We start from the raw sequence: 25,000 nt of genomic DNA on the forward strand, positions 1-25,000 counted from the left end.
CGTCTTTGAATGGAGGTGCGTCTTTGCGTGTATACGACGGTGTCCACTAAGCATACCATGCTTATTTCGACCCTCTGCCCAACATAGCTTGCAGGTTGCAGTGATAATCGTGATGAGAGTGTCCGTAATGGACGTGGTACAGACAGCAGGGCTAGTAGAAATAGGGCTCTAAAGAACTACAAAGTCACCCGCGATATGATGCGAACTTCTGGGTACTCAGATTACCCGCGATAGGAACTGATATGATGAATCATAAATGATCAGACAAGTGCTCTCTTTGAGCAAGCACTTTCACTAAAGTCAAGTCAACTGTCAGACTTATTTGATCACTTTAATGCAAAAATGGCAAACATTATGGATGACATTGCTCCATTACAATTCAAGAAAGTTAAGGACAAACAGAAAGCACCATGGAGGCAAAATCCAGCAGTTAAACTTCTAAAAAGAGAGTGTAGGAAGACTGAAAGAAAATGGCGTAAATACAAACTTCAGATCCACTATGAAATCCATAAAGAGATGCTCCGCACGTATAACTCTGAAATATGCAAAGCAAGACAGTCTTTCTTTTCTAACATTATCAATAGAAGTTCAAATAACACTCGTATTCTATTTTCAACTGTTGATAAGTTAACAAATCCCCCCTCACAATTAGCGCCTGAACTTCTCTCAACTAATAAATGCAATGAGTTTTCATCTTTTTTTAAAGGTAAAATTGACAAAATCAGACTCAACATATCTGCTCAATTACAAATTCAACAACCTGAACTTCCAGCAACAAACAGAGGGAAACTAAACTTGATGTCAGAGTTCAGCTTGATAGACTACGAAACACTTGAAAAAACGGTACAGAATCTCAGCTCTTCCACATGTGTCTTAGACACTCTGCCTACCAATTTCTTCAAAACTGTTTTTCACCTCATAGCGGCGGATGTCCTTCAAATTGTAAATGTATCACTGCTGTCTGGCACTTTTCCTAAGTCACTGAAAACAGCTGTTGTAAAGCCACTTCTCAAGAAGAATAACCTGGATGCCTCCATGCTAAACAATTACAGGCCCATATCCAATCTGCCTTTTATTGGCAAAATTATTGAAAAAGTAGTCTTTAATCAATTAACCACCTTGCTAACATCAAATGGGTATTTTGATTACTTTCAGTCTGGTTTTCGGGCAAATCACAGCACTGAAACAGCTCTCATTAAAGTTTCCAATGACATACGCCTCAACACAGATTCAGGTAAAACATCAGTCCTAGTGCTACTGGACCTTAGTGCAGCATTTGACACTGTTGATCACAATATTTTACTACACAGACTAGAACACTGGGTTGGATTTACAGGCATAGTTATCAGCTGGATAAAATCATATCTACAAGAAAGGAGCTTCTTTGTTGCCATCGGAAACTGTACCTCAACACCAACGTCCTTGACCTGTGGTGTTCCCCAGGGGTCAATCTTGGGGCCACTATTATTCAACCTCTATATGCTCCCACTTGGACAAATCATTCAAAATAATTTGATTTCATATCATAGCTATGCAGATGACACACAAATTTACTTAGCTCTATCACCAAACGACTATGGTCCTCTTGAATCTATGTGTCAGTGTATAGAACAAATCAACACCTGGATGTCTCAAAATTTTCTTCAGCTGAACAAAGAAAAAACTGAAGTAATTATATTTGGTAAAAATGAGGAAAGACTTAGGGTTGCCACTCTCCTTGGCACAAAAGGGTTGAAGGCAAAGGATACTGTTAAAAATCTTGGTGTATTAATTGACAGTGATCTAAATTTCAACAGCCACATGAAAGCGATAACTAAATCAGCTTTTTACCACCTCAAAAATATTGCCAAACTCAGAGGGCTGATGTCAAAATATGACTTAGAAAAACTCATTCATGCATTTATCTCCAGCAGAGTTGATTACTGCAATGGACTGTTCACAGGCCTTCCTAAAAAGACTATTAAACAGCTTCAGGTGATACAAAATGCAGCAGCTAGGATTCTAACAAAAACTAAAAGAACTGACCACATTACTCCAATTCTTAAGTCCTTGCACTGGCTTCCAGTAAGTCACAGAATTGACTTTAAAGCACTATTGCTTGTTTATAAATCAGTAAATGGAGCAGGACCTAAATACTTGTCAGACATGCTTCAGCAGTACACACCTTCTCGTCCTCTCAGGTCCCAGGTGAAAAACCTGCTAGTAAAACCTACAGTTAGAACTAAACATGGTGAAGCAGCTTTTAGCTGCTATGCGGCTCAGCTGTGGAACCAACTTTCGGATGACATCAAAAAGGCCCCAACTGTAGCCAGTTTTAAATCTAGACTTAAGACCAAACTGTTCTCAGATGCTTTCTGCTAACTGTGCCGAGTAACAAATTCTGAATCTGCCTTGATAATTATTCTACTTTGTCTTTTATTACTTTTTTTTACTACTTTTGCCTTTGTTTTGCTTACTAATTATTATTTATTTTTAAATGATTTTACCTTGTTTTATGTTTCCTTTTTATTATGATCTTTACCTTTTAACTATTCTTTGACTATATTGCCTTTCTATGCTTTTATTTGTTATTATTGTTTGGTTTTGTTTATGTAAAGCACATTGAATGACCTCTGTGTATGAAATGCGCTATATAAATAAACTTGACTTGACTTGACTTGACTTGATATGACCAGGTTTATTGTAGGCCTTGTGGTTTAGTAATAGTTTACTATTGTTGGTATACATCTTAGGTGTTTTCCTGTTAATTTGTTATGTGGGTAATATGACAAAAAAGAAAGTAAACCTGCTCAAATTCATCCAGTATTTACTGAAAGGTGCATAATTTGAAGTGCTTGCCATCCATTCAGTGGCAAATTAGATAAATGTACCCCCTTCATAGACTTTTGTTTATACTCAAAGATTTTTTCTTTACAGTAGGACTTTATCTCTGACCACTTTCAAGCCATGTCCTTTTGAAATTTTGATATAAAAATCCAATGGTGTTGCTTTCTTAACCCTGACGCCTAGTTTGCCAGGTTTAAAAAAGTTATGAGAGGAAAATATTTTTATGTGAAAGACACACATACTGTATGCCTACCTGTTTTTATGCTTTTTTGTTTGTTTTTATAATTTGTATTAATATTTATTTTATCATTATTTTATTTATAAGCTAAGGTTGCTAGCAAAGGTGTCTAAAAATAGATAAAAAGACTTGCACTTTCTGTTTGTAGTTTTGTGTTTGAAAATACAGTATTTGAAAAAAACATTGCATTTTAGGAAATAGCCGTTCTGTTTTTTAATTATTCTTTAACACTGACGTGGCCCTCCAACCAGATGACATTGGCAGAAGTGGCCCCCAGCTCATTTGAGTTTGAGACCCCTGCCCTAACCAGTAGGCCACGGCTGCCTCTAATATCTGCCCTGGCACATCTACTACCTCTAGTACATCCTCTGTGGTGAGTGAGGCTGAGCCAATCAGGTATGAGACCTGTAAATCTTGAAGGTGTGTGTATGTGTGTGTGTCTGTGTGTGTGTGTGTGTGTGTGTGTGTGTGTGTGTGTGTGTGTGTGTGTGTGTGTGTGTGTGTGTGTGTGTGTGTGTTATTAAATACATTTGGTGAATAATGGAACTGGCAACGCTCCCAGGAGGCTTTGGAAAAAGGATTGAAATGTGTTTTTATACCATACTTTATATTCCATACTTTATATTCCATACTTTATATTGCATACTTATATATCATACTTTATAAAGTATGATATATAAGTATGGAATATAAAGTATGGAATATAAAGTATGGTATATATACCATACTTTATATTCCATACTTTATATTCCATACTTATATATCATACTTTATATTCCATACTTATATATCATACTTTATATTCCATACTTTATATACCATACTTTATATTCCATACTTTATATTCCATACTTTATATACCATACTTTGATTGAATAAATACGTGTTTGAAATAAAGGATAACAAGCGCATCTTGCATGAATACTTTTGCTGTGCTATGCTTTGCTATGCCTTGCTGGTTTTATTTTTTCACTATACTAGACAGAACCTTGCTGAATGGAAAAATGCTTCTTGATTTGAAAATGTTCATGCTATGCGAATGTTCATGCTATGAGAATGTTCATGCTATCATGGACGGATTATGAATTTTCAGGCCCCTGGGCCCAGATGCATTCTGGGCCCCCCACTTATTGTCGTATATGTGGGAGGGGGGGTTTGGGGGTCCTCCCCCAGACATTTTTTAATTTGTTTGATGTGATTTCCTGTATTCTGGTGCATTTTGGGGATGGCCAATACTAAATTCAATCAGATTCATAGCCTACATCCTGATTTGTTGATGTTGAGGCAATGATTTCATACAAAGGCTTGGGCTTCAGGGCCCCCTGATCCCTTGGGCCCCTGGGCCTGGGCCCGGTAGGCCCGTGCAGTAATCCATCCCTGCATGCTATGAAAATGTTCATGCTATGAGAATGACCAACACACAAATGTGCTGTAAATGTGTGTGTGTGTGTGTGTGTGTGTGTGTGTGTGTGTGTGTGTGTGTGTGTGTGTGTGTGTGTGTGTGTGTGTGATGCTTCTTGTATTGACAATGTTCATGCTATGAGAATGTTCATGCTATGAGAATGAAAATGTGTTTGTATGGAGGTGTTCATGTTGTGAAGGTGGAAATGTTTCTAGAACAATCATGTTTAAAGTATAACTCTGCTCATAGTACAATCATGTTTAAAGTATAACACTGCTTATAGTATAATCATGTTTAAAGTATAACTCTGCTCATAGTATAATCATGTTTGTGCAAAATGTGTTTGTGTAAACACTTGTGGGTAGACCGTTTGACAAGCTGAACGGCAGACAGAAACCACAGAAAAGATAACTCAGAAATATTGTTGAAGAACGATGCATGGAAAAAAATAAGTGTTACTTTTGCAGAAGAAGGCACAAACATATAAACAGGAGATTTACAGATTACAGATAAATCTGCAGCAGTCGAGACGGGGGGAAGGGGGGGGGGTACAGGCTCGCAGCACCTTAAAGGAACACGCCACCCAAAATCAGTAGTAATATATGTTCTTACCTTAACTTTCACGAGTTGAGTCATACCTCTCCCGCGTCGGTATGTGCAGTCAAACGCTCTGGCGCGCGGCGCGAATGTGTTAGCATGTTGCTATGCTAGAGGGCTCTGCCGTAGCCGTAGAGGGAGTAAGATGGCATTAATCAAACACATCCACATTTTCCCTACTTAAATACAGTTGCACAAGTAGTTGATTAAAAATGTGTAAGGTCACAACATGAAACGTGACGATTTTCTAAGCGAAAAAAAACAGGAGAACTACAATGTCTGGCACAATAGCACTTGGGAGTACTTCGACCTAGGTAGTAATATTAATTAACACCTAATTGTAGATCCTATCCACCACAGAGTTTAGAATCCATGCTTGATCGACCCCTCAGCCTCCCCCTCCCCTCTGAGCGAGAGAGAGGCACACACACTAGAGATGCGCTGATGGGCTATTATTTCAACCATAACTGCATAGCAAAAAAACTTAATCCATCTAAGTTTTTTGACCAATTTTCAAAACCGCACCCCCCTCCATCCGCTGTGTTTTAATGTATATGGGATGCGGCGCTGCTGACGTGAGGCTAGAAAACTCTTGCCTGTTCTTTCTAGAAAGACTGATCCAATGCAGCAAATATATTAAAAGGCTAAAGTCCTACATTGGCTATGTTGTAGCCTATATCCCCAGAATATCAGCAGCAAACTCAGTCTCTGTCTCGCAAAACAGTCTCCAAATAAAACGCACATCGGCCTGTTGCCTATTCTGTGTGCCAATATAGCCTATCGTCCAAAATGCTTGATTGCATTCTCCACATTTTTAGCTAAATTTTCATGTACCACATCAGCATTTTTGTTCCGTGAATCTTTTGTAAATTGCTTTACAATAGCGTCGGGCCCTTGTCAGCAGCCTTCGGCTTGACTCTTACCACTATTCACTCCTTCGTCTTCAACATTCCCTGTAGAATTCTCAATATTTTTGGCCTCAATGTGTCCAGTTACATAGTCTGTCTGTTCTTAGTCTTGGATTTTGTGAAATAAATGTCTAAATATCACCTGTTTGCTGCAGCTTCGGTCTGCATGTCCTTTTTAAAACAGCATCTTTTTCTCTCTCGAGCATTTAATCTGCTGCCGGCTTGTCTCTCCACGTCGTCCAAAATGCTTGATTGCATTGCATTCTCCAATTTTTAGCTAAATATTCATGTACCAAATTTTCATGTACCACAACTTGTCAGCAGCCTTCGGCTTGCCTCTTGCCACTATTCACTCCTTCTTCTTCCAATGTAATTTCTGAGTCATCTACAAGATGTTTACACACACACACACACACACACATTCACCTCCGTAAATAGAACCAACTTGACGTTGACTTCAACCTGTGCTATATCCTAGATGAGACTGCCTGGGTTATTTTGTTTCGATATCAAACACATAGTAATTGTAGCTTTCAGGGAATAGGCATTTAAAAGAGAGACAGAGAGTGATATGACTCGTATGACTTCTACAAGCTCAATAACATCCACAGCGGAAAAAAGAAGGTAAGAAAAAAAGTCGGAAAACTTAGAAGGCAAGCAAGCAAGTTTGGCGGTTATAATGTGAACATGCACGTTGCACTGTTGTGCGGTGGACTTTCGGAATGGAGTCGGCGTTTCTTTAATATCGAGGCGCTAGTTTGTCCGATCATCATGAATTGCGCTGTCTGTCTGAAAAAGACGCACTCTCTTCCCATGCAGTCAAAATGAATGGGAGTCTTCAGAACAGGCTTGTCATAGTGTCACCCTGACATGCCAGTGTGTAAAGTAAAATGTGAATTTTATCAAGGATTTCTTTCTTTTTGCAAAAAATAAAGTACAATAGGCATTAATTAGTAGGCCAGCAGCATGTTGAAATTATGTGCCAAATTGCGTTTTTTATTACAATGATAAAATTGTAAAAGGACGTGACCGAGGCTGAGGCAAGCCAGGCAATAGGCCTATAGGCCCGACGGTAATTGTAAAGCAATTTACAAAAGATTCACTGAACAAAAATGCTGATGTGGTACATGAAAATTTAGCTAAAAATGTGGAGAATGCAATGCAATCAAGCATTTTGGACGATAGGCTATATTGGCACACAGAATAGGCTAGGCAACAGGCCGATGTGCGTTTTATTTGGAGACTGTTTTGCGAGACAGAGACTGAGTTTGCTGCTGATATTCTGGGGATATAGGCTACAACATAGCCAATGTAGGACTTTAGCCTTTTAATATATTTGCTGAATTGGATCAGTCTTTCTAGAAAGAACAGGCAAGAGCTTTCTAGCCTCACGTCAGCAGCACCGCATCCCATATACATTAAAACACAGTGGATGGCGGGGGGTGCGGTTTTGAAAATTGGTCAAAAAACTTAGATGGATTAAGTTTTGCTATGCAGTTATGGTTGAAATAATAGCCCATCAGCGCATCTCTAGTGTGTGTGCCTCTCTCTCGCTCAGAGGGGAGGGGGAGGCTGAGGGGTCGATCAAGCATGGATTCTAAACTCTGTGGTGGATAGGATCTACAATTAGGTGTTAATTAATATTACTACCTAGGTCAAAGTACTCCCAAGTGCTATTGCGCCAGACATTGTAGTTCTTCTGTTTATTCGCTTGGAAAATCGTCACGTTTCATGTTGTGACCTTACACATTTTTAATCAACTACTTGTGCAACTGTATTTAAGTAGGGAAAACGTGGATGTGTTTGATTAATGCCATCTTACTCCCTCTACGGCTACGGCAGAGCCCGCTAGCATAGCAACATGCTAACACATTCGCGCCGCGCGCCAGAGCGTTTGACTGCACATACCGACGCGGGAGAGGTATGACTCAACTCGTGAAAGTTAAGGTAAGAACATATATTACTACTGATTTTGGGTGGCGTGTTCCTTTAACGCTTCTTAATCCTCACATGAAAAACCTAGAAATGCTTTTATTTTCAACTTTTAGATTATTTCGGGGCATTTTACATATTTTTGCATTTTGTATTTTTCTGTAATTCTTTTTATTTTTGTGTAATAAACTACTTCTAGTAAAGAGGAAGTTAAAAGATCAAGATTCAAAATCCCTGTGTTCAGCCCTTCTTGCTCCAGGTGCTGATGGTGTGCAGTAGATCTATTGAATAGTCAAAAATTAGTATACATCGCACACTGGAGGCGAACGCCAAATAAAGTCAGCAAAATATACCCTCCAGTGTGCAATGTATACTAGTTTTTGACTTTTCAGGAAGTTAAAAGACTTTTTGTTGCCTGGTCACTCTGTAAAGAGGATGTTTTCTCCCGGCTTGGATAAGATAACCCAACTTTCTCTTTTGGCTATAAAATTATTGCGCTGGAGTATTGTCATGATTTGTGTTGGAAACGGCTAAGAATTCTACTGGTACAGAGAAAGGGTAAGTTGTCCCTAAGGGTTTTTCTGACAGAAAGAAAGAAGGAAAAATCCTTAGGGACAACTTGTTTGTTCATGACATTGGCTAGAGTGAACTGTAAACCTGGAGGTGTGTGTGTGTGTGTGTGTGTGTGTGTGTGTGTGTGTGTGTGCAGGCATGTTTGTGTGTGTGTGCAGACATGTTTGTGTGTGTGTGTGTGTGTTTTTGTCGTACCTTCATGACGTTATCGAGAGTGAACCCAGAGTCGTGTGTGCCCATGTCCTGCAGGAGGCGCTCTAGCAGCTCCACGCGGCCCATGGCCAGACGAGGCGGAACGCTCCCCTTCAGAGGCTTCAGCAGCTCCCCCGGCACCACCTGCAGCGCACGCACCTCCTTGAACAGCGCCATCTCCTGCAGCGGAGGGGAACAGCAGCGTCACACACAAACCCAACAAAACTATTCACATGGCAGCAGTGTGGCTACCTCCATCCCATAAGCGTTTTCAATAAGCGTTTTCATAATTCATATTTTCCCTTGACCAGAGGGAAAAAAGTTCAATTTAAACACTTTTAACACATTTAAACTTAACCTTCCTCTGATTTTAATCACCTCAGTTATCAATCAAAGCAAACAGGGAGAAGAAATGTGAAAAACACTCAATAAACGTCCACATAAGTCTGAATGAAAAGCAGCACTGGTTCAAGCCTAGAAATATTGTCTACTGGTTGGCCTGTTCAGTTTGCCCACGTGTGTTTAAGTTTCAAATGAATACTTTTCCTACTTGGGACAGGCCCGTTTGAGTCTTGGAAAATACTTTTCCATTTACATCGGGATTGAGATGATAAGAACTTAGCTGTCAACTTGAATGCAACAATTTTTAACAAATTCATGCAGCGTGCTAATAATGTTAACCGGATTTAATAGCAATTTAGCCAGTCATCTTGCACGATTGTGAATGTTTGGATTAAATGTGCATGGTGAGGAGGGATGCGTCTGTTGAGAGAGAGAGAGAGTGCACGGGGCAAGGACTCAATGAGAGTCTGTATTAAGATAGGCCCTCTGGTAGAGTTGCACATACTAGCTACAATAAGATATATTTAGCCTATTAATTATGTACAGCGGGAGGTGTGTGTTGCTTAATTATCGAATGTTCTATCGAACATATTTTTTTAATTGATATCGATTACATGTCTATCGCGATATATATCGCTATGGTTTTAGCGCCTCAACTCAAAGACTTATTTGCTATCCAGAAACACTTGTTCCACCTGCACAGTTTTTAGTCAACATATGCTCTCTGTCACAAACAAGGTCATACTTACACACAACTCCCACACTGCCACAGGATAGTAGCTTTCCCCACACACAACTGAAAGGCCACCACTCACACTACACACACACAACAGAGGACATCACACCCCCATCATCACCCCCCCGCCCGCCGCCACGTCAGCATCTTTGCTCTGTGGATGCAGGCCCCGCCCCTCTGAAGGGCGCCCGCTGGCAGAAGCCTGGTCCCATCAGCCCCTGCAGCCCTAAACAGGCCCCGCCCCCTGCACACTCTGCACTGGGTTTCAGGAGTGCTATCTGTCTACTGCTCTTATGAGAAACTGTTGTGTCCAAACACTGTCCACTGTGTGTTGTGTCCACTGTGTGTTGTGTGTGTTGTGTCCACTGTGTGTTGTGTGTGTTGTGTCCACTGACAAAAACTCTCCCCTGGCACAGTCAAGTCTAACAAACTAACTATTTTCTAACATTTTTGGAACATTTCTGACCAACTGAAATTGTAGAGGGGTGTGTGAGTATGTGTATGTGTGTGTGTCTTCTGAATATTTCCTACTGTATATTTCGTCACTTTAATAAAAACATAAGCTACTCCATTAAAAGAGGCCACTCTAGTCGACTGCTACAGTACGAGATGCTGCCCTGCACAGCTCCTCTGATAGCAGCCAACCCTGCACAAAGCTCTGGCCTGCTGTGGGCCTGCTGTGGGCCTGCTGTGGGCCAGATCCTGCTGTCGTGGGCTACTGTTGGAGCCAGCCGTGTTCCCAGTGCACCAGAGCAGGGCTGACTAATGTGCCCTCCCATCTGCTCATTATTAGCCTGCTAACGCTAACGCTAACACAGCACTGTGAGACGGTGAAGTCAGAGAGCTCAGATCATCTGAGGACAGGTCCCACACACACACACACACACACACACACACACACACACACACACACAGGGCCTTTCACTGCTCAGCACACTGCAGGCCAACTCACACACAGCGGCTTAAAGAGGGGTACAGCCTGCCAACATACTGACCTAACGTCAGCAACCGTGGCAGTGAGTGTGTGTGTGTGTATTAGAGAGAGGGAAAGAGAGAGAGAGAGAGGGAGAGAGGGGATGAGGAAGAGAGAGAGGGAATGAGAAAGAGGAAGAGAGAGGGAGAGAGAGGGAGAGAGAGAGAGGGAATGAGAAAGAGGAAGAGAGAGGGAGAGAGAGAGGAAGAGAGGGAGAGAGAGAGAGAGAGAGGGAGAGAGGGGATGAGGAACAGAGAGAGGGAATGAGAAAGAGGAAGAGAGAGAGGGAGAGAGAGAGAGGGAATGAGAAAGAGGAAGAGAGAGGGGGAGAGAGAGAGGGGGAGAGAGAGAGGGAATGAGAAAGAGAAAGAGAGAGGGAGAGAGAGAGGGAGAGAGAGAGAGGGAATGAGAAAGAGAGAGAGAGAGAGGGAATGAGAAAGAGGAAGAGAGAGGGGGAGAGAGAGAGGGGGAGAGCGAGTAAGACAGTTGGCAGAGTTGGCAAGCAGCTTGTAACGAGTGTGTGAAAAAGAGACCGTTTGTGAATAAGAGAGTTTTGTGTGTGTGTGTGTGTGTGTATGTTTCTGTGCCTGGGTATATGTGTGTGTGTATGTATGTATGTTTCTGTGCCTGGGTATATGTGTGTGTGTATGTATGTATGTTTCTGTGCCTGGGTATATGTGTGTGTGTATGTATGTATGTTTCTGTGCCTGGGTATATGTGTGTGTGTATAAGTATAAGTATATATACTCTTTTGATCCCGTGAGGGAAATTTGATCCCTGCATTTATCCCAATCCGTGAATTAGTGAAACACACTCAGCACACAGTGAACACACAGTGAGGTGAAGCACACACTAATCCCGGCGCAGTGAGCTGCCTGCAACAACAGCGGCGCTCGGGGAGCAGTGAGGGGTTAGGTGCCTTGCTCAAGGGCACTTCAGCCGTGCCTACTGGTCGGGGTTCGAACCGCCAACCCTTCGGTTAGAAGTCCGAAGCGCTAACCAGTAGGCCACAGCTGCCCACAAATGATATGATAGAGAGAGACAGAGAGAGAGAGAGAGAGTGTGTGTGTGAGTATGTTTACCTAGCTGAGTCAGCAGCAATGTGTGTGAGTCTGTATAGGCCATTTTGCAAATAAAAGTAAAAACATGCAGATGAAAGCACAAACAAGATGCTGCTACGATGACTAAAATATATTCAGATTAGTCTGTGCTGCTATGATGACTAAAATATATTCAGATTAGTCTGTGCTGCTACGATGACTAAAATAATTCAGATTAGTCCGTGCTGCTATGGTGACTAAAATAATTCAGATTATTCCGTGCTGCTACGGTGACTAAAATAATTCAGATTAGTCCGTGCTGCTATGGTGACTAAAATAATTCAGATTAGTCTGTGCTATCACATGTCCACAATGAAATGTGAGCATTTGAACTGAGACGTAGACTATGTGGGTTTACTTTTACATTCAACTGAAGTGATATTGGTTACATTCACCTTTTAAGGCTTAGAGCCAAATAAATTGTTAATTTGCCTACCAATTGCCTATATTAAAATTCTCGCAGTATGCCATGCCATGCTCTTCCATAACTGATAATCTAGTTACTTGGTAATTGATTCGAGATACAAATTATTCATTAATTTATTTCGCGTGAGGCGCTGTGGGCCTGCTATCTGCTATCTTCAAGTGTCCACCATCGAGGTGATTTTCCTAAATTCTTACAGTATTTCAGCGGGCGACGCGATTTGGCCATATCTTACAAGCTGAATTTCTATATTTCACCAAATATACCAGACTTTGCCGTTATCACAAAAGGAGCTAAATTTCTATATTTCACCAAATATACCAGATAGGACATTGCAGGGTCGGACTGGGAACAAAATTCGGCCCTGGCAATTTTCTCCTGGACCGGCCCACTACACCCCCCCCCCCCCACACACACACACACACACAAGCCCACCGATACCAAAATCCCCCCCTGATTCCCCCCCATAAATAATAAACACACAGTAACATGCTGTAGCAACACTTCATAAACTGAACCCAAACATTTAGATTTGGACCTATAGGTTATTATAATCACAATAACACGGGGGTCCGGGGGGGTCTCTCCGGGATTTTTTTTTTTTTAATTCTGGTTGCTAATCACACCATTTTAAAGTGATTTGAGAGGGACAGGATTCAGGGATAGGCTACTAAAGACAGGCTCATCTTCTGTCTGTCTCACGTCATGTTACCCCATGCATTAAACCACATGTCACTGCTTGACTAAATGAAAAATATAGGCTACTGAACATGCATGGACATCGTCATAGTTGACAGAAATCACGATTTGTGCCAACATGTTGTAGAAACACAACCACAGCCTTTAGGCCTATTTGGTGCAAATCTTCTCCTTTACTTATATTATAAGTAAAGTTATAGTTAGCGATTCACATTAACTGTAGGCTATCACCACAAGTGTATACTAAACGTTTTTGCCCAAGTTTGTGTGCCGTCATCACATTTTGCAAAATTAGGCTACCTTCGTTACTAATCTACCAGTTGATACTTTTTACGTGCATCGACTCGCGATTGATTGTGCATCTAATGGAACACTCGGTGGAGAGACTTCCACTTTCCAAGTTTCACTTTCACTGTCGTTGTGAGCTAAAAAGGCTAATATATGGGAAATACTTTGAAGTTCCTTTTGAGTCCAAACATGAATAGGTTTTCTTTAACCTGTGCTACACTTTTCCACCAAGTTATGCAAAAATTGTAGGCTACCCGGAGTTTTTTTTATGTTGACAGACACTACAGTAGCCTACATGGTGCAGTAAATGGAAGCTCTCCGTAGCGTGTGCAACTAACGTCTATAAAAACAATATATTTATGGAATAAAACTAGACTCCTCTGATTGCTGTTTACGGTTAAACTGCGATGATGTGAACACCAGCCAGCGGAGGGCACTTATATAGCCTAGGCTACCATGCATGGACTCGTAGGCTATATTTCCCCACAAACCAAGCGGCTGCTTGGACAAATGAATCCCCTTGAGGGGTGGGGCAGGGGGGCGCGATCGTAACACACACTGAACCTGTCATGAAGAGGCCAAAATGATTGACCTGTCACCCCCCAATCCAAATGGATGCAACTGCATTTATAGGCTAGGTCTACATGACGGGCCGCAAATAGGCTAAATAACTTTTAAAAAAAAACACACATGTGGACCAGCCCACCGGTTGTACAGATTACCAGTCCGAGCCTGGGACGGTGTTAAAGGCCAGGAACATTGACTAATGTCTGTTTAAATTTCGTAACTCGGATATTTTACATCCCATCATGAATGTTACTGATAGATTGCTGTGGGCTATACATCTTAGTGTATGTCTCTTAGTGTAAACTTCTGCACAATGTTCTTTATATGTATATGTATAACGCATTGCACGTCCAAATAAGTGCGTTTATGACTTACAGCCCATCTAACTCCATAGGTTAGAGGAGAAACCCGTTGAGTTTTCACCAGTGTTGTATAAAGTACTAGAAAGCAATACTTGAGTAAAAGTACAAGTATTGTACTAGAAAAAGACTTTGGTAGAAGTAAAAGTTACCTTTTAGAATATTACTTAAGTAAAAGTCTTAAAGTATCTGATATATACTGTACTAAAGTATCAATAGCATTAGCAGCATTAGTGGTTGCGTTGTTTGCGTTGTGTTAGCAGCATTAATGGTTGCGTTGTTTGCGTTGTGGTGTGTTGTGTTAGCAGTATTAGTGGTTGTGTTGTTTGCGTTGCGTCGTGTTGCGTTAGCAGCATTAGTGGTTGTGTTGTTTGCGTTGCGTTGTGTTGCGTTAGCAGCATTAGGGGTTGTGTTGTTTGCGTTGCGTTGCGTTAGCAGCATTAGGGGTTGCGTTGTTTGCGTTGCGTTGCGTTAGCAGCATTAGGGGTTGCGTTGTTTGCATTGTGTTAGCAGCATTAGGGGTTGCGTTTTTTGCGTTGGGTTAGCAGCATTAGGGGTTGCGTTGTTTGCGTTGTGTTAGCAGCATTAGGGGTTGCGTTGTTTGCGTTGTGTTAGCAGCATTAGTGGTTGCGTTGTTTGCGTTGCGTTGTGTTAGCAGCATTAGGGGTTGCGTTGTTTGCGTTGTGTTAGCAGCATTAGGGGTTCCGTTGTTTGCGTTGTGTTAGCAGCATTAGTGGTTGCGTTGTTTGCGTTGCGTTGTGTTAGCAGCATTAGTGGTTGCGTTGTTTGCGTTGTGTTAGCAGCATTAGGGGTTGCATTGTTTAAACCCTCCCTGTAGGTTTCTAGTAGGCCTAGTCCTTGACCAGGTTTGATGGTCCTAGATATCGTTTCTGGGTCACAACCTTCTATAACATTCCATGTCTGTAGAAGCCCTTTTGCCCCTGGATACCATCTGAGCTGATAAGCCTCATGTTCTCATTGGTCTGTGTCTGGGGATGACTTTCATCTTACGCTGAAATAAAACGTATGTCACTGTGTATGTATCTGTGTGCATATGAGAGATTTAGAGTGTGAGTATTTGTGTGTGTGTCTGTGTGTGTCTGTGTCTGTGTGTGTGTGTAAACACAATTTCAGTTTTATGTGTGTAAACACAATTTTAATTTTATGTGTGTAAACACAATTTTTGTTTTATGTGTGCGCCTGTATGTGTTTGACAGTGTCACATGACAGAGAGAAAGAGAGAGATAAGCGATGTAGACAGACACACACACACACACACCACCAATGCAGTCGACATCCTGTGTGAAACTTTTACAGCTTCTTCAGAGACCACACAAACAAACACACGACCCACCAGCCACACCCACACACAATGGACTTAAATGTAAGAACCCTATACATTCACACACACAGACACACACACACACATCTTAGAGAGTCTTTGTTTCTGCTTAAAATAAAAGGTCACAGAGGGTAGTTTTACATTATTTTGAAGTCTACAATTTTTTAACTGCAAGTTTACTGTTATGTTGATTATGTAGTCATTCCATGTAATCCATGAAGCTTTACAGCACACTTAGAGCACGCTTCACAGCACACCTGGAGCACGCTTTACAGCATTCAGAGCACGCTTTACAGCATTTAGAGCATGCTTTACAGCATTTACAGCTTTTAGAACACGCTTTACAGCATTTAGAGCACGCTTTACAGCATTTAGAGCGCGCTTTACAGCATTTACAGCTTTTAGAACACGCTTTACAGCATTTAGAGCACGCTTTACAGCATTTAGAGCACGCTTTACAGCATTTACAGCTTTTAGAACACGCTTTACAGCATTTAGAGCATGCTTTACAGAATTTACAGCATGCTTTACAGCAGGGGTGGGCAAACTGCGGCCCGCGGGCCGAATCCGGCCCGCCAAGCACTTTCATCCGGCCCGCCGAGCATTTCATTTGGTTATCAGGCTGCTCGCTATTTTTTTCCTGCGAGAGACGACGTTGGTTAGCTTTACTGCAAACTGCTTTTCACTCTCCTTAGAGAACGTTTACAATGTCAATGTCAAAACATCATGTTAAATATAGATAACATCATGTTAAACTAAGTTAACTCTTAGTTATCTCTTTTGCAGCAGATCTAACGTGAACATTGTGCGATCCATTTAATTGGGAACGCGTCTGCACTCACGAGAGGGAGAGAGAGCCGCAGTTTCCAGCTGGCTTGCCATTGTTGATAATTGATATCTCCTTCTTATAAGAAATTTTTAAAAGGAAATCATGAAGGCAACAGTAGTTCCCACTACTGACCATTTAAAAACTGTGAGAGGGCCCAGCCGTAGGTACAGCACTAGCCATAGCGGAGCAGGCAGAAGATCATTGAGAAATAAATGTGAATTAAAGCGACTGTCTTAAAGCGACAGTGCACAATTTATACATTTGTTAAACAGCATAAAATTAGCAGTATTTTAAGCAATTAATATTTTAAAAGAAATACTTTTCATACTAAATTATAGGCTATAAAAAAAAGTATTTTTTTTATGTGTGTGTCGTGGGGGGGGGGGTTGTTCTGCGGCCCGCCGGCCAATTTTCAAAACCCAATGTGGACCTTGAGCCAAAAAGTTTGCCCACCCCTGCTTTACAGCATTTAGAGCATTTAGAGCGCGCTTTACAGCATTTACAGCATTTAGAGCACACTTTACAGCATTTAGAGCGCGCTTTACAGCATTTAGAGCATTTAGAGCAAGCTTTACAGCATTTAGAGCACGCTTTACAGCATTTACAGCAGCGGTTCCCAAACTTTTTTCCCCGCGGACCACCTTCTACATCCTGACTCTGTGCAACTGGTCTATGAGCTCTCACGCAAAAAAAAATGTGGCATTAGAATGGTTAGATAGCATCTCACTGCAGACCACGCACTGTGGCTTTGGGCAGTCTGTCTCCCAATCCACGTGAAGCCTAGGGCTATATGCCTCATCATACTTTCGTTTTCTTCGCACAGTCTTTTCTGTCTCGTTCTTTCTTTTATCCTCCTGCGCTCCACCTCCACCTTCATTAGTCTGCCCCCATCTCATCGTTACCTGTGATCAGGAAATCACGTGTATTGTGTGTAGCTTATTTTGAATGAATACATAGCCTATTATAGAGTTTACAAATGATTTCCTTTAATTTCACGGTTCCATATCATTATAACCTGATTCGAAATTATGTATTATTTATGAATTAATTAGAGTATTAATTAATTAATCATTTTAACTCCTTTCCGCCATTGCCCTTTTCATCTCGCGTACCCCCTAGTGGCAGCTCGCGTACCACAGTTTGGGAATCCCTGATTTAGAGCATGCTTTACAGCATTTACAGCATTTAGAGCACGCTATACAGCATTTAGAGTATAAGCAGAGAGGGTTAAAGCGGAGTGAGAGGCGCAAACGTTCGACAATTTCAGCGTTCGATTATTGCAAGTCCCCCTTTATGCAGACCAGAGTAAACCCTCGCTGCACTAATGTCAATGGAGACTTGTGGAATTTTACCAATAAATTGGTCATTATGTCTTTCTGGATTTGTTGAGGGTTTTTTGGATTTTTTTGTCATAAGTGTTTGGGATCATTTCAAGCCTAAAAGTGTAATTGTTCGGATTTGTAATAAAATAACTTAATATCAGACCATGCTGCTGCCAGTTACTGTCCGGTAGTTAGCAGGCTAGCTAGCCTCTTAGCTAAGGTAACATTTTAAACGGAGAAGTGTAATTTCTTTGAAATGAAATGACAACTAGCTGAATAACATTACTGACATTAGTTAAAGTGGATAGTTTATACTCAAGTGAATTTGGAACAGTATATTAAGTTTAAGCGAAGTCCTTCAACTACTAGTCAACTACTTGTTAGCGCATAGCTGTATTGCCATAGCTATTCCCATCCACTTATATAGCATTTTAAGCTAGCGTTAGCTAGCTAGCTAGCTCGGTTCACATGACTAATTAAATTATTCATATCATGTCCTAAAGAATGATTCATTGGTATCATACATGATTATAGACAATAATACTGTGAACACAATTATGTTTATCTGTTTATTTAGTGACGTAAGGTGACACTCCCACTTATGCAGACCGGAACTGTCCCGTTTTGCTCCCATAGTAACGAATTACGTTGCTCTATCTTGCTAGTAATCAAGGATCTTTGGTATAAGTATATATACTCTTTTGATCCCGTGAGGGAAATTTGGAGCACCCTTTACAACATTTAGAGCACGCTTTACGGCATTTACAGCATTTAGAGCATGCTTTACAGCATTTAGAGCACTCTTTACAGCATTTAGAGCACGCTTTACGGGCATTTAGAGCACGCTTTACAGCATTTAAAGGTGAACAGGTCTAAAAGTGTGATCTTTAAGCACATCAGTAAAGACAGCTGAATAATTAGCTAATTTTTTACATTTTTTACAGCCATGATATCACACAGTTAGTACATTCAAAACGTATTTGTCTGCCTGTGCCTCTGAAAAAACAGTCCTCACTACCTTTAACTCCAAAACACACAACACACAACACACAGCATGGAAAGAGCACCAACCGTACTCGCAAGTGAGTGTGTGCACAGTACATGTGTGTGTGTGTGTGTGTGTGTGTGTGTGCACAGTACATGTGTGTGTGTGTGTGTGTGTGTGTGTGTGTGTGTGCACAGTACATGTGTGTGTGTGTGTGTGTGTGTGCACAGTACATGTGTGTGTGTGTGTGTGTGTGTGTGTGTGTGTGTGTGTGCACAGTACATGTGTGTGTGTGTGTGTGTGTGTGTGTGTGTGTGTGCACAGTACATGTGTGTGTGTGTGTGTGTGTGTGTGTGTGTGTGTGTGTGTGTGTGTGTGTGTGTACACAGTACATGTGTGTGTGTGTGTGTGTGTGTGTGTGTGTGTGTGTGTGTGTGCACAGTACATGTGTGTGTGTGTGTGTGTGTGTGTGTGTGCACAGTACATGTGTGTGTGTGTGTGTGTGTGTGTGTGTGTGTACAGTACATGTGTGTGTGTGTGTGTGTGTGTGTGTGTGTGTGTGTGTGTGTGTGTGTGTGTGTGTGTGTGTGTGTGTGTGTGTGTGTGTGTGTGTGAGTGTGTGCACAGTACATGTGCGTGTGTGTGTGTGTGTGTGTGCACAGTACATGTGTGTGTGTGTGTGTGTGTGTGTGTGTACCGTACATGTGTGTGTGTGTGTGTGTGTGTGTGCACAGTACATGTGTGTGTGTGTGTGTGTGTGTGTGTGTGTGTGTGTGTGCAGTACATGTGTGTGTGTGTGTGTGTGTGTGAGTATGTGCACAGTACTTGTGTGTGTGTGTGTGTGTGTGTGTGTGTGTGTGTGTGTGTGTGCACAGTACATGTGTGTGTGTGTGTGTGTGTGTGTGTGCACAGTACATGTGTGTGTGTGTGTGTGTGTGTGTGTGTGTGTGTGTGTGTGTGTGTGTGTGTGTGTGTGTGCACAGTACATGTGTGTGTGTGTGTGTGTGTGTGTGTGTGTGTGAGTGTGTGTGTGTGTGTGTGTGTGTGTGTGTGAGTGTGTGCACAGTACATGTGTGTGTGTGTGTGTGTGTGTGTGTGTGTGTGTGTGTGCGAGTGTGTGTGTGTGTGTGTGTGTGTGTGTGTGAGTGTGTGCACAGTACATGTGTGTGTGTGTGTACAGTACATATGCATTCAAAAAAATAAAGGATGCAAGACCACACCAGCTCAAACAGAAGATTTTACCTTTACCTCATCACAATGATAAACACACATTTCATACATTAATACACACACAAGCACAGAAGCACTCACACACTAACCCACCTATACAAACACACACACACACACTCAAACATGAAACCACACACACGCACACAGGGGCTTCTGACAAAGCTATTCATCTGCTTACAGTAAACTCTCTGTTCAGGGGTGAACACACCCACATCCTCCCCTCACTAACTAGCCCCTCTCTCTCCTCTCTCTTCTCTCTGCATTCTCTCCTTTCTCTCTTCTCTCTGCATTCTCTCTCTCTTCTCTCTGCATTCTCTCCTTTCTCTCTTCTCTCTGCATTCTCTCCTTTCTCTCTTCTCTCTGCATTCTCTCTCTCTTCTCTCTGCATTCTCTCCTTTCTCTCTTCTCTCTGCATTCTCTCCTTTCTCTCTTCTCTCTGCATTCTCTCTCTCTTCTCTCTGCATTCTCTCCTTTCTCTCTTCTCTCTGCATTCTCTCTGCATTCTCTCTCTCTCTCTCTCTGTCTGTCATCAAGGTCAAGGTCAGAAGGCCTCTTTTTAAAAGGCCCCAGCGATGCATCACTCACACGCTCTGTAATACTCACCAACACACACTAACACACTCTAACATACACTAATACTCACTAACACACACTAATACTCACTTACACACACTATAAGTATAAGTATAAGTATATATACTCTTTTGATCCTGTGAGGGAAATTTGGTCTCTGCATTTATCCTAATCCGTGAATTAGTGAAACACACACAGCACACAGTGAACACACAGTGAGGTGAAGCACACACTAATCCCGGCGCAGTGAGCTGCCTGCATCAACAGCGGCGCTCGGGGAGAAGTGAGGGGTTAGGTGCCTTGCTCAAGGGCACTTCAGCTGCTTCCTACTGGTCGGGGTTTGAACCGGCAACCCTCCGGTTACAGGACCGAAGTGCTAACCAGTAGGCCACGGCTGCCCCAAAAATACCCTAATACTCACTAACACACATATCGTGATTGCCACAAGTGTTTTGCACAACAAACTTCCAAGATGTAGTTGGCTGCTGTATGCATTCATATCAGACGAGTGGTAAAAAAGTTAAAAAGCTGTGTGTGGGTGTTTGTTTGTGTGTGGGTGGGTGTGTCAAAAAAATCCAGCGAAAGCTAAATTAATTGTCCAGGTGTGCCCTTATAAAGGTTAAGCTGAGTTGTGCATGTTTGGAGAATAGTGATCCGTGCGTGCGTGCGTGTGTGTGTGCGTGCGTGTGTGTGTGCGTGCGTGCGTGCGTGCGTGTCTGCGTGTGTGTGTGCGCGTGCGTGTGTGTGCGCCACCTGTATGAAGGCCAGTGCAGTGGTGCGCAGGCGTGTAGAGGGGTCGGCGGTGCGGGCCATGAGGTGGGGGAGGGTCTGCTCCACACAGTGGGACACCTCCACTCGGCCCAAGTGCTGCTCACACACAAACTGGCTCAGCAGCAGCTTCAGCAGCTTCAGGGACGCCTGGAACACCTAACACACACACACACACACACACACACACACACACACACACACACACACACACACACGTTCATGTTAACTTCTCAGGATAAGAAATATTTTCTTATATAAATAAACTAGATGTACCGCATAGCGGTACAAAATATGACTGCCGCTCAGTCCTGTACATCCGTTCCGCGAAAATAAATCACACTTGAATTTGTCTCCATATTTTACTCCATCCCCCACTCTTGAAACTTTTGTGTATGCTTGTTTGGCATGCCTGAGTGTGTGTATGCGGCTGCACAGAAAGTAGCCTACTGGTGCTGAAAAGGTGAATACTGTAGATTGTAGAATAGCCAAAGAAGATGTAGCATTGTTATAAAACCTTTAAAATCTCTAAACAATCACAAGTAGGGCAGTTCATCACAGTTCATCCATTGCAACTGGATTGATGAAAGGTCACTTACACCTGTAGGCTACATTGTATTTGGGAAAAGCAAAAGGTATCAGCATAATGTTATTTATGTATTTATTTATTTATTTATAAACAAAAACATCTCTGTCAGTTCCATGCCGTTTTCAACAGCTATCAAAAACAAAGGTCATTTTTGGATGGATGGATTTTTTGTGAATGTTTCTTCTTCTACATAAGATTTTAGTCATCTTTAGTTCATGTAATACTTTATTGTCAATGCACAAATTAAGTAACAGTAGTCTGAAACGTTATTGTTAATGCACAAATTAAGTAACAGTAGTCAGAAATGAAATGCTGTTTTACATCTAACCAGTGGTGCAAATAACTGACATGTCCAAATGGGCCTTGATGAAATGCGTCGCTAGACTGTTCATACACATTTTAACGGGCCAAAGTTGAAGAGCTGTTGTCCGTTATTGTTCGTGCAAATATAGGCTGATGTTCCCTTGCATTGTAACTGAGGTCCATGGCTAGTCTGGCTTTCACCAGACCAAGCTCAATCTTTTAAGAAATCAAAAAATAAATAGCGGGCAGATCAGGCTGGGTTCACCCAGCCTAGTCCATGGGCACCCGATATTGTTTAATTTTCCGATTGAGATATCCACGCTCTGGCTATTCTAAATGCAAAAATGCATCAGGGAGTTATGACAAAACTGTAACTGGGCAGTTCCAGCGTTATGGATGTGACAATTGGACTCATATTGGTAAACAAAATGCCTTAGAGTGGGGGCAAAATTAGTATCAGTGAATTAATTTGTTTTTAATAACATTAATAACTTTTAATGTAACCTCTGTCCTCTGAATACTGAGAAATCCTCAAATTTCATATAATCAATTTCATCCTAAGAATACAAGGCATTTTATCAGCGTTATGGATGTGACATGAAATGGACACACTTTTGTGAGAGATTACAGGTTTTCTACAAACTCTGTGAATTTTGAAGGAAACTGCCGAAACTATGATATATGTACCATGAAGGAGACTTGAATGAACACAAAAAGTGTGTTTTTGAAACTATGCGTCATTTTTGTAATGCATTATGTAGGAAAAACTGGCGTTATGGATGTGACGGTTTCATGTTATGGATGTGACGTGTCTGAACCAGTCTTCGACAAACTACATAAAACACATAATTAAGTAGTGAATTTTGATATGAAACAATTGAAATAGTAATCATGAAAAACTAGCGATGAAATTATTGCTTCCTCACTAAGATCCACAGAAAGAATCAGGACAACAAGTCATTTAAAATATAAAAAAGAAATATTTTTTTTTCTTTTTACTGTCATCAATTTTGGTCAGTGATTCCCGGGTTACTGAAACACCAGGGAACATGAAACTTGGTGGCCAGTCCCCTAAATAACTAGCCCTACCTGAACCGTTGCACCCAAGATGACAAAATATTTATGGTATGTATGTCTCAAGAGCCCGCATGAACCTAACCCATACCCACTCATTTGTGATTTGCACACATAAAGTACATGCACGCGCACGTGCACACACGCACATGCACCCACATGCACATGCGCACACACACACACACGCACGCACGCAGTCGCACACATACAGATAGGCAAGCACACACACACACATAAACACATACAGACAGGCAAGCACACACACACACATGCACAAACACCCACCCACATGAATGCAGATACATAAACACACACACACAGGCACGCATACGCATGTGGGCATGCAAACACACACGCACACACACACACACACATAAACACACAAGCACAGGCACGCATACGCACATGCACACACACAGACTTGCTGCCTTTACTCATGTTACTCTGTGGGTATTAGCTACAGAGGACCTGACACTTCAAATGCTGTCATATCGCGTCACGTTTAAAATTAAACTGTGTTAAGCAGACGTGAACGGCAGGCTGAACAGATCTGCAACAGAAGGAGGTTGCTATGTTAACTCAGCCAAAAAGTCAGCCATCTTCACCAGTTAACACGATAATCCAGTTACTGTACAACATTAGTATGACAGTTACAGGAAGATAATTGCTCAGATTTTCGTTATTAGGCCACTTGAAAATAGGCTATGGCTAGGCTAATCACTGGAGGTATTTTAATATTATGTTTGTTTTGCTAATGGTTAGGCAAGGCCTCCCTGTGGTTTTGATCAACCTAATAATCTTTGAAATGTCAATTGTAAACACTAAGTTGAAATGCGTTGAAACTGACATGCCACCAGAACAGACGTTTTATCGGCTTTGAGGTATAATAAAGTCCCCAGTCTTGTAAATTCACATTATGTAACATCCATAACGTCACATCCATAACGCACCATTAAAGGTTTTAAAAGTAAGAAAGGGGCACAATTTGGTCATCACACTTTACATTGATATAAATCAGCTTTGCACAGACACTATGGACATTGTCGCATCAACACTGTATGTGTAGCATAAACTTTTCCTATAAAACGTTATGGATGTGACATGGCCATGGAACTTGCTGACTTAAAAACAAAAGCCTTACAAATGTAAGGAGTTGTGCTCTTAAAGGCAAGCTGGGCATAGACATTACTCTACCATTCCCTTGTCTATCTGGAATTTGTCAAATGACACAATTTGTTTGAACATTGGGTCCATTTATCCACTTTTGAAATATGTATAATATTACCATGTGAAATATGTTGTTTCTGTATGGTTGCACACCATATTTATGATGTAAAAAGAGTTTCATTCTCCATCAAATTCAATCAGATCAGTTACAAACAATAAAATATAGACCTAAATGAAGATTTTAAGAACAGTTCTATTTGCGTATGCACAACTTTTTTTTCCATGGTAAGGATGACCTTTGCATGGAATTGCCCAACTAACAAACTAGATCCTAATAGAAAGCTGTTAGCTTCCCTAAGCTACAGGTAGGCTTATAAGGTAGGCCTATTTACAACATAAATTGTCAATAGGCTATGCTGGCGACACAAATAAAATCTCCGTTGGAAACCAATGGCTTACGCCTTACAGTATCAAGCAGACTTAAACTGCCATATCGTGGCGAAAAGTTGTAATAAAATTCACGCAGCTCCATGAGTCAAGGAAAGCGCGAATGAAGTAGCCACTTCTAAATGGTACCCACTACACAGTAGCTTAAGGTGTGTTGCTAAAGCAGCCATAATGAAATGAAGGTGTCATTGTTTGGATACTTCACACACACGTGC

The 25,000-nt window shown here is 41.5% G+C and overlaps 1 protein-coding gene across 1 annotated transcript in view; it reads right to left on the minus strand.

Annotated features, from left to right (window-relative positions):
• cep104 (centrosomal protein 104) overlaps positions 1-25,000 on the minus strand; it is a 124,787-nt gene that overhangs the window by 54,703 nt on the left and 45,084 nt on the right. The window contains exons 12-13 of the mRNA XM_076277304.1: positions 21,191-21,364; positions 8,672-8,848 (exon numbers count right to left, since the gene is read on the minus strand). Coding sequence (XP_076133419.1) covers positions 8,672-8,848; positions 21,191-21,364 — 351 coding nt within the window. The remainder of the gene's footprint in view (positions 1-8,671; positions 8,849-21,190; positions 21,365-25,000) is intronic.

This window comes from Alosa pseudoharengus, unplaced genomic scaffold (assembly GCF_046254945.1).
Source record: "Alosa pseudoharengus isolate Yale_2024_CS ecotype anadromous, Long Island Sound unplaced genomic scaffold, YU_APseudo_1.1 YU_APseudo_1.1_scf_9, whole genome shotgun sequence".
In the NCBI taxonomy this organism is placed as follows: Eukaryota; Metazoa; Chordata; class Actinopteri; order Clupeiformes; family Clupeidae; genus Alosa; species Alosa pseudoharengus.